This window comes from Cygnus olor, chromosome 18, assembly GCF_009769625.2.
Source record: "Cygnus olor isolate bCygOlo1 chromosome 18, bCygOlo1.pri.v2, whole genome shotgun sequence".
NCBI classification, from domain to species: domain Eukaryota; kingdom Metazoa; phylum Chordata; class Aves; order Anseriformes; family Anatidae; genus Cygnus; species Cygnus olor.
This window is the reverse complement of record NC_049186.1, coordinates 12899368-12914622: the sequence shown is the minus strand read 5'-3', so window position 1 is coordinate 12914622 and position 15255 is coordinate 12899368. Positions and strand designations below refer to the sequence as shown.

Sequence of the window (15255 nt, the reverse complement as noted above, 5' to 3'; positions counted from 1 at the left end):
CTGAGAAGGATAGCAGATCTGAGCTAGTAATGCACACCAAAAACAGCTGTGATCCAGTGAAGACCATGGACAATTACTATCTGTCAGGCTTACTGGCTGGAACTGCATGCTAGAAGTGCTGCGCTGGAGAGAAGAAAGGTGCAGAAGGGCTGTGATAGAGAAAGGTGCCCCATTCCTCTGACCAGCAATGTGGAGGCAGCAACATTACTATGAAAACACGTCGAGAGCGTGGTAGCAGCTGTGGGACAGCATTGCTGCTGCTGCTATTCCTTCCTCAGTTCCATAGTGTCTGCTGCAGCTGTGGAGCAGCTGATCAAGATTTGCTCTCTGTGCTAGCCCTTGCTACTCCAACCTCATGGCAGCACAACTTTGGTGTGGAACTGGGGCTAAAAGTCTGGATGTTTTAGTAGCTGTGGTCTCTTCTGGGTTGATCAATATTCACTTTGTAAGATGTTGCGATTTACCACTTAGGAACCACTGGTGTGATGGGCAGGCATGTGTGCTTTTCAGTACTCATTTTAATTGCAAAGCTTCCATGTCATTCGCCAGCAAATGACTGTCTCTGGGTCTTTCAAAAAAAAACTGCAACAGCATGCAGAATGGTTCCCTGTTCAGCACAGCAGGGTCTCCAAAGAGCAGTGCAGGAATCCGATGTAATGAGATGGAAGAAGCTGTGGGTTTCTAATTCAGTACCTTCTATGTGATATTTGCTTACGCCTTTCTAAAGTGGAAAGAAAACTGAAGTGCTTTGGAAATACACCTGTTAGATGCTGGGAAATCAGACTGGTGGCAGCACCTGGAGGCCCTGGGGATCCTCAGAAGCCAGAGACCTGCATGTTCAAACACAATGCTCTGGCTGAAGGCAGTGGTCCAGCAGCTGCACTGCTCCTGTCCACTATTCTTTAGTGGCACCATTGACCTCTGCCAGATCTGCCTCGCAACACTGAGGTCTCTGGAGCGGCACCAGTGCCTGCAGAAGCAGGAGCCGGGCAGCGCACCCAGCTCTGCTCCGAGCACAGGCATCGCCGCCCACCCAGTCACAGCACGCAGGGCAGCTGATGGGGTTGTGACCATCAGCCTACAGCACCTTGCAAGTGGTTCTCCTTGTGTGTGCCTTGACATGGAGCATTCCCATGCTCTGTGCTCATCAGTGCATTGGTCTTCTGGTGAGGTGGGAGGTGATGCAGCAAGATGCAGTGTAAGCAATAACACAGTGTGCTAGAAGCTGTAAGATCGCTCTTCACCTGTGACTGTGGGATCCAGTTACAGTCACTTGACTGCCATATAATAAGTATTTGAATAAACATTTCCTCACTGCCCCCACATAGCCAGTGTGGTACAGCTGCAGACAAGTGCTTCAATAGGGAGTGGTGGGGAGAAAGGCAGGACATAGAGGAGCTCCTGTGACTTAAGAAGAAAAGTGATGAGTGTGACTTCAGATGTTTAGATGCAACAGAGCATTGCTGATGGAGTGCTGAAATTGCACAGGGGCAGCAAAGCAGGATGGGTGAGCGCCCAAAGCAGCAATAGCTTTGCCTTGCAACACAGCCCACTTAACAGGACATGCCACAATACAGACAGCAACACTGTCAGTAAAGCCTGGAAAAACCTCTGCTAGAGGTGAAGGATTAGCATCACAGAGAGTCAGGAAGGGCAAGGGTTCAGAGTGCCAGCTTGTTTGCCTGCAGCTCCTCGGCCCTCTTGCTGCATTTCCTGGTTGTTGTTATGTTAATTGTGATAATTCCACCCCAGAATGAATGCAGAGTTTCTACATTTATCACCAGAGGTCTTTTTAAGGAAAAGGGAAGAGATTTTTGCAACAAGACAGTGAGGTTACAAGATGGAGTGAAAAAGCTGAAGGTAAGAACATTTTACCTTACCATCCACAAAATCTGTACTGTTCTCATGCAAGTAATTCCATAAAGTTAGCCCTGGCCTACAAAATACTGACCGTAAGTATGCTAAGCTGCTGGAGTGATTACATTTCATGGTAAGCAATCCTGCTGTAACCTACGTCTGTCAGAATTTGTCTCTTCTTAAACCACAGTTTGATCAAAAGTGATTTTCAGCAGCAATACCAGCTTAAACAGTTCCTGTACAGTCCCCTGGTTCTGGCTGCTGTGTATCAAAGCCACTGCTGCGTGGATACAAGCATGCTCATTGGCATTGTGAATCAGACCAGTGATGAATCCAGGTTAAAAATAATCCCTGTGAGGTGTAAGTTTTCTGCTGTTCTATTTTAAATCTTACTATCCTGATCGAGCTCACAGAGCAGCCGTGTAAGCAAGATGTATAAGAGCAAGGGAAGGGAGTGGAGGGGTGGAAACAAACAGCTAGAAGCTGGATGTGCTGCATTGCCACCGAAGCCCATGCTGTCCGTGCAGAAGCTCACACACCGGTGAGCTTCCCAGCAGCAGGAATTGCTGTAGTATGGCCTCCCAGGTGGGGGTCCTGCTCACCAGCAGACCTCACAGGCAGCCAGGTACTCAGAGGGGGCATTCTTCCAGTGGGACTAGGGGCTTTCAGCCACTGAGATCCTTGAGCTGGCCCATGTGAGCCCCCAGTCCCCGCACACATAAGGGCGATGCAAGAAGGGGCAGCAGCATTCACCTGGGCAAACCCAGGCTGCCCCAGAACAGCATGCTAAGACTGTAAATAATTTGGAGCAGATAGTCTCTTTTGTCATCACTGTATGGTATCTAGCACTGTGTGTGGTGATTCATGGGTGGGTCTTATGTTGTCACATTAACATATGATTATGAAACAGTGATATTAAGCCGTTATTACTGTTACCAAGCACCACCCCTAGGAAGTTACAGGCTTCACCAGCACATCTGACGACTACCTGGCAGCATTAAGGAACGTTTCACTGCTGAGGGCTGGGTCTGGCCACACTCAGGCTGACTCCTTGCACCTGTGCTGAGCTCCCCGGAGGACCCTGGTGCCACCCTGGGAACAGTGCAGCAGGGGCTGGTTTGCAGGTGGGGAGACAGCAATGCTGCTGCGAGGTATGTGAGGAATCTTTCTTCTGTGGTGTGTTTTTTGCATTCTGAAACTACAGCAGAAATTTTATTTAACTTTTAAAGATAAAATTAAAAGACCTTTGAGCAGTGACCAAGTCTGGGAAAGCATATACCAAACAGCTATCTGGGAAAGCTTTGATCCAATAGGAAGAACGGTTTGACACCATACATCGAAATCCGTGTTCCAAAGCAAAGCCAAGGATATCAAAGCCATTTTTTGTCAACAACTGCATTTGTTTTTGTCATTCAGAGATACAAGAATAACTGGTTCCCATAGAAGTAAAACAGAGACAGGGAAGAGTTTAAGGAGACGGTGAGGACTGGCGATCAAAATCTTCACAGCCGCATGCTCTCACTAATGCTCAAAGCACAGCAGGGCCTTTCACAGCAGGTAAATATATTACTGCTCCAGATCAAAAGGAGCAAAGTGAGTCAGCTTTTATCACAGCCTCTGCTCTAAGTCCTTTTACAGTGCTTATGATGCCTTCAGGCTCGGGCCTCTTTTCAGGTGGCCCCAGGTCTGTGGGGCAGCACCCCTGTTTCTGCACCATGGCTGGATCAGAGCCCACCTCCACCAACAGCCTTGTGACATGGCTGTGGGGAGGGCAGCAGTGCACAAGTGACCTACACGCTTCTAGAGGAGCAACAGAAGGATAATCAGGAGCCCCTGATAGAGCTCACAGTTTCAGTGTTAAATAACACCGGCTCACGGCAGTTGAGAGGAGCAGGACTCATTCCAGAACTATTAATATAGCCCCTATTTATACTCCTGGGTTCCTGCAAACGCCACAGCAGAGAGCTACAGCTGCAGAACTGAAATGGAATAAATGTCAGCCTCCAGGGAGAAAGCGATCCTTTCAGCCATCATGTGGAAAAGGAGACAGTGAAAGGACAGAATAAGGGGCAGTGTTCAGACCTGGGAAAGCAGAGCGAGCTGATCGTGGCACCCTGAGAATGCAGCCGGTGGGCAGAGCCAGCCAGTAACCTCCCTGCAGCAGCAAGTCTGTGCTGAGAGCCTGCCAGAAACGCACATTCAGCGTCACACACAGCACCTACGGATACCGGCAGAGATGAGGCAGGGATTCAAGCTGCTGTCCCGCTGACTCGGCCCCAGCTGTGACTCAGGACAAAGGAGCAAAAGCCTGAAAGGAAGCTCTTGTTTTTTTTTAGTGCACTGTCTGCTGGACTGGAAAGATGATGGAGAACACAGGAGGGCCGTATCTGAACACCGCTGCTGTAACATCCCCTGTGGGAATAGTTCGCTTGCTGCAGATAATGTTTGGATGCACCACATTCAGCCTGGTTGCCCACCAAGGGGGATTCAGTGCAGCATATGGCACTTTCTGCATGTTTGTCTGGACCTTCTGTTTTGCCGTCACTGTCTTTATCATAACCTGTGAGTTCACACATCTGCACAGCTGCCTGAGCATTTCCTGGGGAAACTTCACTGCTGCTTTTGCCATGCTTGCCACACTCATGTCCGTCACGGCAGCAGTGATCTACCCACTCTATTTTGTCCAGCTTGGCTGTTACCCTATCGGCTGTGAGGTGAGAGACTTTCGTATAGCAGCCAGCGTCTTTGCCGGTCTCATGTTCGTTGTGTATGCCGCGGAGGTGTTCCTGACCAGGGCAAAACCGGGACAGGTCACCAGTTACATGGCCACTGTCTCTGGGCTTCTGAAAATCGTTCAGGCCTTCGTGGCCTGCATCATCTTTGGGGCGCTGGTGAACGACAGCCAGTACAGCAAATACGTGGCGACACAGTGGTGCGTGGCTGTCTACAGCTTTTGCTTTGTGGTGACAGTGGTGGTGGTCGCCTTCAGCGTCACAGGTAAGACCGCTTTGCTCTGGTTTCCCTTTGAGCGCTCTGTGGTCGTCTACACCTTTGGGGCCGTCCTGCTATATGTGAGTGCAGCTGTCATCTGGCCGGTGTTCTGCTTCGATAGTAAGTACGGCTCCCCCCAGCGCCCTGGCCTCTGCGCCAGGGGCAGGTGCCCGTGGGACAGCCAGCTGGTGATCGCCATCTTCACCTATGTCAACCTGCTGCTCTACGTCGTGGACCTGGCGTACTCCCAGCGCATCCGCTTCGTCTCCCACCTCTGACATCCGGGTCTGCCTCCGCGAGCTCATCCTGGCTCCAACAACAGCAGCAATGAGGGAAGCAGCAGGAGACAGGATGCAGCAAAGGCAGGCACTGCCTGGGTGTGCCAGGGAGAGCCACAAACCAGACTTCAAGGTTAAGACTGACTGGAGCAGCAAGTCAACAGCCCATGGTGGGTAGGCTGCCCACCTCCCTGTCATTCAGCATCTGCTTCGACCTCCTGGTGCCAGAGCAAAGAAATTCTGCGGTTCAAAGTATGCAAAATGGCCTTTCATCTCCAGAAGGCAAAAATGCTTGCTGCAATAGCAGGTCTGTAGGCTACTGGATTACTGAGCCAAATATTAGGAAAGATACCAAGGATTTTGAAACTGTTACCAACACTTAACTATAATCAAGTGACTACCCAGGAAGTGGGAAAGTCAAAGGCTGCATCAAGGAACACCAGTTGTGGAGATGAAAAACAATCCTTCAAAGTTTGGGTTAGTCTGGGCTATGTGGTGAGACATGAAATGCTTACAAGTGTGGGAAATTCCAGTCAGGATGTTTCTGAGAAGAACATAGCTGTAGTATTATTTCGAAGGTTACCAGTCATCTCCCTCTCCCTTTTCTCTTCAGCACCAAAAAAAGAATATCCTCAAGCATGCGCCTTGGTAGGAAGCATGGGATATTCTTATTTAGCAAACACCGAGTCATTACAGAAATGAAAATTTGTGAAATCAGGGTTCTACTGCCAGGAAACTGGGTGCAGAACAGAGCCAAACTGCAAAATAACTGTATAATCGGACACCTTCACTCGAGCAGGACCAGAAGGTATCTTGGCATGCACTTTGTCTCAGTTCATATGCCACTGTTTCTTTACACTGATGCATTTTTTTTTCCTAGAGGATTAAAGATATATTGGGGGGGGGGGGGGGGGGGGGGGGGAGTGGGGAATAGGATGCAAAGATGAATTGATTTCACAGCTCTGCATAAAAGACCAAACTTGTGTGGAAAAAACCTTGCACGTAATGTTAACAAATTCAGAGTGCTGCCTCAGACCAGATCAGGTTCTAGGATTCCCGAACTCTTTGTGTCACCAACCAGCTGCATTTCTCTGACCCATCCCTCACAAAACACCCACTTTGAAGTCTCACATAGCATGGCTCAGATTTCAAGCTTAATAGAAGAACTGTTCTTCATTTCTGATCCAGCAAGAAACCAACGCAGTCTGAGTACTTCTGCTGAAGGCACGCAGACTAGATAGGTTTGATTAAAATCTAGAAGTAGCTGTCAGAAGCAAGATTTATTTTTTAACCAAATTAAAATAAAGCTGAATGGCAGACTTGCGTACTACATCTCCAGAGGTTTGTGTACTTTCATGTTGCTCTCTGCACAGCTGTTATTTCACCAGGCATAGCCCTTCTGCTTTCCGCCAGAAAGCACAGTTCAATTTATTTTGATGTATGAAGCCTGAATGCAGCCCTAAAAAAATGTATGGACAAGACCGCCAAGACCTCTGACTGACATTCTTTGTAGCAGACTCACTCAGGAAAAGGGAAGGAAATGCATTTTTCATTGTTGTTTGTATGGGGTTTGAAAAGCAAAGGAAAAATATATGTTGGGACAGATTGCATTGGACAATTCTGCTACTTTGACTAAGAACCAGCATTTAGAACTGGGAACTATTAGTCCATGAAACAGGACAAGAATCGGTATCTATCATAAAGGGAGTGCACTGAACAGCCTTCCAAGGGATTTTTCTCTTGCACAAATTCCCATTAAGGGCAGGAAATTTTGAAAATAATGGCCCAGCAAGAGGCTGGCCAGCTTCTTCCAGGGCTGGATTTAAGACTATCTAGTATAGGTGTAAGAAAGGACATTAGGGAGCTTTATTGCTTGCAAACCAGACAATCCAAGGTGTTGTGCAAACAAGAAATACTACATTTGGAAAATGAATTATTTGTATTAGCGCAGGCAATGTACAAATAGAGTTACTGCATACAAAAAGAATCTAGAGCACTTATGATGTATTTTTTTTAAACCTGTCAACCTGGACAAATTAAGCTGTGTAGTGCTTGGAAATTATTTAGCTTTTGTTATTCCAGAGTGGAAAAAAAAAAAAAAGGTGACAGTGAACCATCCTGATTTCTGTTATAAAATTTTAACCTGAAGGGAAAAATATATATACATATTGTTTTAAGAAAGCATCTTCTTGTAGACTCCGTCATGGCTACAAGGGGCTGGTGGAAACCAGGGAGAGGGATGTCAGTGACAGGTGCCCAGCAGAGGCTGCTTGCCCCAGAGGTAACACTGCCAAGCTCCTCAGCTGGTTAACACCTTTTTTCAGCTATGTATTTTGCCTGCTTCTTGCTGTGAAGGTTTTGCACCAAGCAGTTAGCAGGAGTATGATTAAAAATCTGCTAATGGCACAAGTTCGTGCAATTTATACAATGCCAGGGGCATAAAGCAAGGCCCAAGAGAAACAGGCAACTGGGAAACAATTGGGGTAAAATTTAGTGTCTCAACAGCAAGGAGGAAATAGAACTTAACATGGAAATCATGATACCACTGACTGGAGGAGTGGAAAGAATAGTCATTGCCAAGAACAGTGTGTTCAGATTTAGCTTTCTCATCTGCCAGCCAAAGACTGAGCAAAAAATGTTAGCATGGTCAAAATGGCAAAAAAAAAATAAAGATTGTGTGGACAACAATCCACTCTTTTAGGGGAAAAAAAATGAAAACCTCATGCTTTAGTGGTTAAAACACCCTCTAACCATTGGAAACTATGAGATTACCCAATCTAGGACAGAGAACATCCAATATCTGCTTAATATGATTTTAACAACCAACCCTATTATGATCCAATTAATTAAAAAGCCTTTTATTTCCAGAGCTCATCTTTCTCCTTAATTAGTAAATTATGATCAAGTAACTTGTATTCTGCTGCAAAGCAGGCTTCCTAAGATCAGTGATTCTCAAAGTTTTTGTTAAGCTTATGTCAGAATGCACATGTGCTTGTTTAGAACTAGGGATTTACGCTTGCAGACAGCCTACACAGGTCATAGAAATATGTATTTAAAAAAAATGAAATAAAACATAAGATCTGAATCTTTAGTATTCTCACCACCACCTCGATGAAGACGACTAGGATTTAGTATCCCGAAAAGACAGTATTTAGGAACATTTGCCCACAGGAGAAACACATTTATTTTTGTCAATAAAGGAACCGGTAAAAAGCCAAAGAAGGAAAGAAAAAAAAATCGGTGTGGTAAGATTACATTGAGGAAGAAAAACACTGTCTAGTTGCATATTTCAAAGTGTCCTGGTCTCCTTACAGGCCATTTCTATGGACCTTTCCCCTGAGTGAACCCACAGCACAGGGCTGTTTCTCTGAAGCATGCTTTACTAGCTCCTGCCGCAGATGAGATGAAACCAGCCTTTGTTCTGAGCACCCAAGCGACTTCCTCGATGATAGGTGAGACACTCGATGCAGGTATCTATTAGCTGTGCTAACGGATCTTCTCTGGTTGCTGGGTTATAAAATTTTCATCCTGGTTCAAGGGTAGGAAAATCTTTTTATTCAGGAAATCTATAGGTAATCTGAAGAAAGTGAGAAAACCACCACTCTAGAATCAAAGGCTGCATGAGTCACTCCCCAGCAAAACACGAACCTGTACGGGCAAGAAAAGGAAAAACCCGCAGGGCTCCTGCTCAGCGAGGCAGAACCAGTTCATCAGCTCGCTTCCTGGCCACCCACCGCCCAACCTAAGGCTAGCCAGGGAGAAGGAAGGAGAAAAGGGCAAAGGCAACAGGATGAAAGGGACGTGAAAAAGCAAACACAGAACAGAGACGAAAGGAAGAAAAAAAAAGCCCAACGACAGACGGGGATCGGGGGACTCCTTCCTCACACCTGCTGCGCCCGTTCCACCCGCACCCCCGCGCGACGGATTCCTGGGCCGCGCCACACACATTCCGCCCAGGGAAACCGCTCTGCACAGCGAGATTCCAGGGCGGCCTCAGACAAAGGAGGAGAAGCATCCGAGGAATGTCTGGAATCGGCAGCTGGAAAAGGCCCCTTGGAGCCGGGCCCTCCCCGCCGGCCCCGGGCCCGCAGGAGGCCGCGGGCAGCCCCGGCCCGCGCTCTGCGGCTGCCGGCGGCCGGCCAGGCCCGGGGGCGGAGCCGCCGGAGCCCCGGGGCTGCGCTGCGGGCACGCGCGGCGATCGCCCCGCTCCGGTGCCGCGGGTCGAGGCGCGAAGGCCCCGGGAGCCGCCCCGGCCCCGGCCCCGGCTCCGGGCGAGCGCGGTGCCGGCCGGTCGGGGGCCCTCACCGCGGCAGCCCTGGGCCCGCTCGGCCCGCCCGGCCCGCCGCGGCCGCCCCGGCGCAGGGCGGCGCCCGAAGCTTCCAGAAGGCAGCGGGCGGCGGCCGCGGCTCGGGCGGGCCGAGAGCTCCGCCTCGCGGCGCGTTGCGAGCGGCCGCGGCCGGCCCCGCGCGGCCCCCGTCGGCGGCGAATGATGCAAGGCCCGGCGCGGGTTGCGCCAATCGCTTGCGGGGGCTCAGCCGCAGGCCCCGCCCCTCGCCCCTGAGAGGCGGAGGCGCGGCGCGGCCCCGCCCTGCAGCGCGCCCATTTGCTGCGCGCCGCCGCCCCGCCCCCCGCGCCGCGTCAGAGCCTGCCCGCGCCGCGCGGGGCCACGTGGACGGCGGCGTGGCCGCAGGTGGGACCCGGCCCGGCCCAGCCCAGCCCGCTCCGCTCCGCTCCGCTCCGAGCAGCCCCGCTCCGCTCCGCTCCGCACCATGAGCGTGGGGTTCATCGGGGCCGGGCAGCTCGCCTTCGCCTTGGCCAGGGGCTTCACGGCCGCAGGTGGGTGGCGGGGCGCGGGCGAGGCGGGCGGCCCGGCCCGGCCCGGCCCGGCCCGGCCCGGCCCGGCCCGCCCCGTCCGGTGCCGTGCCGGCTGACGCGGTGCCGTGCGGTGCCGTCCGCAGGGGTCCTGGCCGCGCACAAGATCACGGCGAGCTCACCGGACACCGAGCTGCCCACCGTGAGCGGGCTGCGGGTGAGTGCGGGGGCGCGGCGGGGAGCTCCCCCGGCGGGCAGCCCCGGCCCACAGCCGTCCCGTTTGTCCCCGACCGCTGCAGAAAATGGGCGTGAACTTCACGGTGAGCAACAAGGACACGGTGAAGGGCAGCGACGTCCTCTTCCTGGCCGTGAAGCCCCCTATCATCCCCTTCATCCTGGACGAGGTGGGCCCCGACATCGAGGCCCGCCACATCGTGGTCTCCTGCGCCGCCGGCGTCACCATCAGCTCCATCGAGAAGGTGAGGGGTGCCGCGGGCAGGGCCCTCCTGGGGCCCGCGTCCTTCGGCCCCGTGCTGCGACGGCCACCCTGGGGGTCAAAGCTGGTAGGGCAGGACCACGCTGGAGACGGCCTCGAGCCTGTCCTGCTCTCCTCTTCCAGCAGCTGGTGCAAAGGGCTGGCGCTGCTTGTGATTCCCAGTAGTACCGTGTTCATACTGCACCCTTCTGGTGGCTTTGGGCCCCCTCTGCCTGCCCACATCAAAATAATCTGTAGTAGTTTTTGTGCCAGCTCTCTTATTGTGTGTAATGCTATAAGATCTTTTTTCTCTCAACAGAGGTGGGTCATGTCCCCTGAAATTCTGCAGACTTTCTGCTAAGTGTCTGCAGGAGCTGTTTTGGAGACTTGTGAGTTGATGTGGGAGGTGTTCAGGATGTTGTTCCCAACAGTAGCTTTGCTCAGCTTTCTAATTGCTGGTGATACAAAAGACTTCCCTTTTAAGTTTTGCCTACTTTGGCTTAAAGCAGGGGATTTGGGATACAGGAGTCTGTCTGTTCCTCTGCTTGAATTGCTCTTGCCCCTTGGGAGTCCTTTGCTAGACAACTTATTTGGTATGCCAAATATACACTGAAGTTTCTTCTTTCTCCCTCTCCTTTTTCTTTCTCCCTCTTCAATAATTTTGTGTCCTAAGAAACTCTCGGCCTTCTGCCCCACACCTAAAGTAATCAGGTGCATGACGAACACCCCTGTGATTGTCCGGGAAGGTGCAACAGTCTATGCCACTGGGACTCATGCAGACGTGGAGGATGGGAAGCTCTTGGAACAGCTGATGGCCAGTGTAGGCTTCTGCACTGAAGTGGAAGAGGACCTGATAGATGCTGTAACGGGGCTCAGTGGCAGTGGCCCTGCGTATGTATGTGCTGCTTCCTCAACTTGTAAAAATCTAGGGGGGAACAGTAGACTTTGCATGCAGTGAAAATCCGTGCAACTTCAGCACGTGCTTTCTTGTTTTTCTCATTACTCACGTTCGTGATGGGACATGTAATCCAGGTATCTGGTTTATAACCAGCATAGGTCAACAACAAAATTCCATTACCAGTTGGATGAGTCTGAAGTCCGTAGTCAGTGTGCAGTGTTCGCATGTCTGTCTTGCAAAACCTGGGCCTGTTGTTAGTATGACCTAGAAGCTGAATTTTTCCCATTCCCCCTGTAGCTCAGCTGTATCTAGTGGGAGGGAAGCCTGGCATGGCATCAGTACAGTAAAGGGTCTGACTTCTGTCAAGTCTTTTTAAGTGACAGGAGTCACAATGTGATCCTGGATCCCTGGATTCTGTCCTCCATAAGAATATTGGTCTTGGAATAGAGGCTTTTGGTCACTTTCTAATTCTCTCTCGTCTCAGGCATTCACTGCCCTGGATGCTTTGGCAGATGGAGGTGTGAAAATGGGACTTCCCCGCAGGCTGGCCGTCCGGCTTGGAGCCCAGGCTTTGCTGGTCAGTATTTCTTCCTCTGAAATGCACTTGACTCTGTGCCTGCTCTGCGCAGAGCGTTCTGTGCATCATGGTTTAAAATGATCTCAGTCCTTACTGGATCTACTTAAAAATACATTTGGTTTGAATGCACACAGATTCTCAGTGAGGGGACATAAGAAGTGTCTGCAGAAATCTGCTGGCGCTGATGGTGTTGTGGGAGGCTGGGCCTGGGGAACCATCACGCCTCTGCAGGCTTTTTCAGCTCTGAGAAGTGTTTTGGCAGCCTGCTAATGGCTCTCAGGCAGACCAGTTTTGCCTGCTGTGAGTGTTTAGGTGCCGCTCTGTGCAGCAGAGAACAGGAGTATTTGACAGTGGGTTTCCTCAGTCAGAGTTCTGGTAGCTGTCTCCTCTTCCTCACTACAGGGTGCTGCCAAAATGCTGTTAGAATCTGAACAGCACCCGGGTCAGCTGAAGGACAACGTCTGCTCGCCTGGGGGAGCCACCATCCATGCCCTGCACTTTCTAGAGAGTGGTGGCTTTCGCTCCCTCCTGATCAATGCTGTGGAGGCTTCTTGCATCCGGACAAGGTGGGCAACACAAAGTCCTAAAGAGCCTGCAAACTTTCCCTCCCAAACCCTGCTTCTTCCTCTTGCTATGTCTTTCTCTCTCCCTCTCCCACTACCCCATTGCAGGGAGCTGCAGCATTTGGCAGACCAAGAGAAGATCTCCCCAGCAGCCATAAAGAAGACTTTGTTGGATAAGGTGAAACTGGAGTCTCCTTCTCTGTCTTTGGCATCTGCCAGCAAAGTCAGTCTGTTTACCAATAAGAGCCCCAGCAGCAAGAAGAACTGAACAGACTGCTGTAGTCTGGCTTTGCTGAACATCAGTCTCCTCCATGCCCTTTCTTTTTTGTCTAAGGAAAATGCTTACTCTGAATGTTGGTGTCCTCCATACCTGGCTCTTGGCTTGCAGCAGCTGTGGGACAGAGCAGAGCTGTAGAAGAGGGTCTGTAACCTCTAGAGGAGTGTGTGCCAACTGTCCCTAGCATTGCCGTTCTCCATTGGGCAGGTGTGATACCATCATCAGAGCTTCATCAAGGGCATCATTTGTCCAGAAGCCTTGAATGATTCCAGAACTCAGGCAGTGTTTATTGTGTCCCATGCAGAAATGGTTTCTAATAGGTTTTTAAAGAAGTGTCCAAATGCTTTTTGATCTCAAAGGCTTGAACCAGGCTTGGATCCCACTTACCCCATCTTGCATCTGCTGTCAGAGCTTGTGTCTTGTTGCTGTCTGTATTAGCTAAAGCAGGTGCTGCCACAGAAATACAATTCAGTGTACTACATTAGAGGGTGGGCTCTAATGGACCTCTTACAAGGTACCAAAGTGCCTCTTCTCCATTTCCCATCAGCCTTGACTTTGACGAAGTGATGGTGTGAACCCCTGGGCCACATTCCATTTCTTTCTTTGCTGTTTACCCATTTTTTTCCTGCTCCATGTGGTTGGAGGAACCATGAGCTGCTCTCGCTGTCCTTCCTTTGCTGCTAGCCTTGCTTGATGGATTAGGCAGGTAGAGGAGTAGTGAGTGCTCTGCTCCCACATACCCATGGATGAGTTTTGATTCCACTGTGCTCCCTGATGCTCTGCTCTTTGCACTGCTCCTGAGGCAGCAGGGAGCAGAGCTGAAGGACACCCTCCTACAGAGAAAACCTGTATGTTCCCCTAGGCTTGAGCAGGGTTTGGTACCTGGGTGCTGGGCTACTGGTTGATGTCAGGACTCTTCTCAGCACCTTTCTTTGCTTCAGGCTGTACCTCCTTCTCAGACTGCAGTGTTGATGCTTATTAACACTGCTTAAGCTTGTGCAATCCATCAGTGTTGCAATGAGCTGATTGTCCCTTCCAGACAGCATTTTTCCCAGTAGAGCTCCTGGGCTGGTGAATTCCGGCATAGAAGTCCTCAGTCTCACTTTATGTTGGCACAGTTATGTCTTTTTTAATATTGTTTCTTTGAAGGTGTCATATTGCTAATGGCTAAAAGGGGAAAATGCCCAGAAACAAGTTGAGGGGTGCTTCACGCATTTACATTCCTACTTCTTTAGGATACAAGACCAAAGGGAAACACTGAGTCACCTAGCCTAGCTTGCGGCTCAGATGTTGTCCCATGTCACCTAGCTCATCCTGCATGGGACCCAGGAGGAAAGTCAGTCCCTGCTTGACACAAAAGTGGTTAAGGTGGGACATGAGTGCCTCAGACCTATCTGGCAATAAGGATTTGCTTGGTGAAATACATCCAGCTGACTATGCTTTTGCAGAGGAGTAAGACTTGCTGTTCCAGCGTGGAGAATTTCCCAAATCTAACTTAAATTCATGAGCAAAAAACAAGTATGGGTTCTAGAAGCAGTGGTTCCTTCTGCCCACCAAATTCCAGTATTTGCGAGGGAAGGAATCTGGCCAGTGTTGTGGCCGTAGAAAGCAGAGAGGGAGGCCTTGCTCAATCGTTCCTGGTGCTGGCACAGCCCTGAGCACCAGGCCAGGCATGAGCTGGTGGTGTGGTGGGCTGGGGGCAGCTGGGGTCAACACAGCAGCTCTCTTCTCTGGACCCACAGGGAGAGGGATGCGTGGTTGTAGGCTCAAAGCACAGAAGGGACCAATGCTGATCAGACAGATGATGGACGACAGATGGTCACTTGGAGAGGTGGTTAACCTTCAGGCAGTTTTGGCATTCATCCCCATAACAGCCCTAAAGCGTTAGCATCTACTGCTCTATGTGGTTTCTTTATAGCTAACTTCTTTGCGTGGTTTCCTTGCCCTTACTCTTCTCCCAGAGCCTGAGTCCTATCTCAAGCCATAAAACTGCACAAAATGTGTGTGCTGCCCCTGTCATTTTTACTGGGCTGCAGTGGGAGCAGCAAACTGGATGGGACAGAATGGCTTTGGAGGGATAAATGTGTCATACCACGTTCTACCTTGAGGTATACTGAGGGAGGACTGGTAAAAGGAAGACACTTAAGGTGGGCTAACTGTCTCCAGAGGAATCCTGTGCACCTAGGTGATGCAGGAAATGCATTTACTTATCAATGCAGAAGCTGTCAAAGGTGCTAGTGCTGATTAAATGTTTCTAGTGTTAGGCTGGTAGCAGGGCATGACGCTGTAGGCATGAGAGATGGCTACTCCTCTTTGCTCTTTACGTAATAAACTGTTTCTCTGACAGAGGTCTGGGGCTAGTTCTGGCTGTTTGGATTGGGTATGGCTCCTGCCTCTCGGAGCAGCCACCAGGCCCTCGGTGCCCCCGCTGCGCGTGCTGCTGCAACCCTGTCTCAGACTAGTTTGGGTGTGGGAAGTGCCCAGCCTGCTGCTCCTCACCCGTGGCTCCTGAGCAGCGACCCGGGTT

At 50.7% G+C, this 15255-nt stretch overlaps 2 protein-coding genes and 1 long non-coding RNA gene across 4 annotated transcripts; 2 read left to right on the top strand and 1 right to left on the bottom strand.

Annotated features, from left to right (window-relative positions):
- Nucleotides 1-2436: 2436 nt before the first annotated feature.
- Nucleotides 2437-15072, top strand: MYADML2 (myeloid associated differentiation marker like 2). Of its 2 annotated transcripts, XM_040530753.1 has the most exons (2): nt 2978-5014; nt 13441-15072. In XM_040530753.1, the coding sequence occupies exons 1-2, from the start codon at nt 4218-4220 to the stop codon at nt 13631-13633; spliced, it is 990 nt and encodes a 329-aa protein (XP_040386687.1). In that variant the 5' UTR covers nt 2978-4217; the 3' UTR covers nt 13634-15072. The 2 variants fall into 2 exon arrangements, with proteins under 2 accessions (XP_040386688.1, XP_040386687.1); XM_040530754.1 differs by lacking the exon at nt 13441-15072 and having other exon boundaries at nt 2437-8159.
- LOC121057075 lies at nt 8293-9259 on the bottom strand. Its single transcript, XR_005813617.1, has 2 exons — nt 9014-9259; nt 8293-8774 (listed from the first exon to the last, which is right to left on the bottom strand). It is a non-coding gene; the product is annotated as an uncharacterized LOC121057075 (long non-coding RNA).
- Nucleotides 9741-15072, top strand: PYCR1 (pyrroline-5-carboxylate reductase 1). The gene is made up of 7 exons (XM_040530755.1): nt 9741-9962; nt 10085-10155; nt 10238-10417; nt 11087-11308; nt 11796-11888; nt 12291-12454; nt 12560-15072. The coding sequence occupies exons 1-7, from the start codon at nt 9896-9898 to the stop codon at nt 12717-12719; spliced, it is 957 nt and encodes a 318-aa protein (XP_040386689.1). The 5' UTR covers nt 9741-9895; the 3' UTR covers nt 12720-15072.
- Nucleotides 15073-15255: the final 183 nt, after the last annotated feature.

Bases quoted from the DNA above. Each gene is read 5' to 3' on its own strand.
- MYADML2 (XM_040530753.1), top strand. From the start codon at position 4,218: ATGATGGAGAACACAGGAGGGCCGTATCTGAACACCGCTGCTGTAACA. The intron at 5,015-13,440 runs GTGCCCGTGGGA...AGGCAGGTAGAG, and splicing joins GGCCTCTGCGCCAGGGGCAG to GAGTAGTGAGTGCTCTGCTC.
- PYCR1 (XM_040530755.1), top strand. From the start codon at position 9,896: ATGAGCGTGGGGTTCATCGGGGCCGGGCAGCTCGCCTTCGCCTTGGCC. The intron at 9,963-10,084 runs GTGGGTGGCGGG...TGCCGTCCGCAG, and splicing joins CAGGGGCTTCACGGCCGCAG to GGGTCCTGGCCGCGCACAAG. The intron at 12,455-12,559 runs GTGGGCAACACA...ACCCCATTGCAG, and splicing joins GCTTCTTGCATCCGGACAAG to GGAGCTGCAGCATTTGGCAG.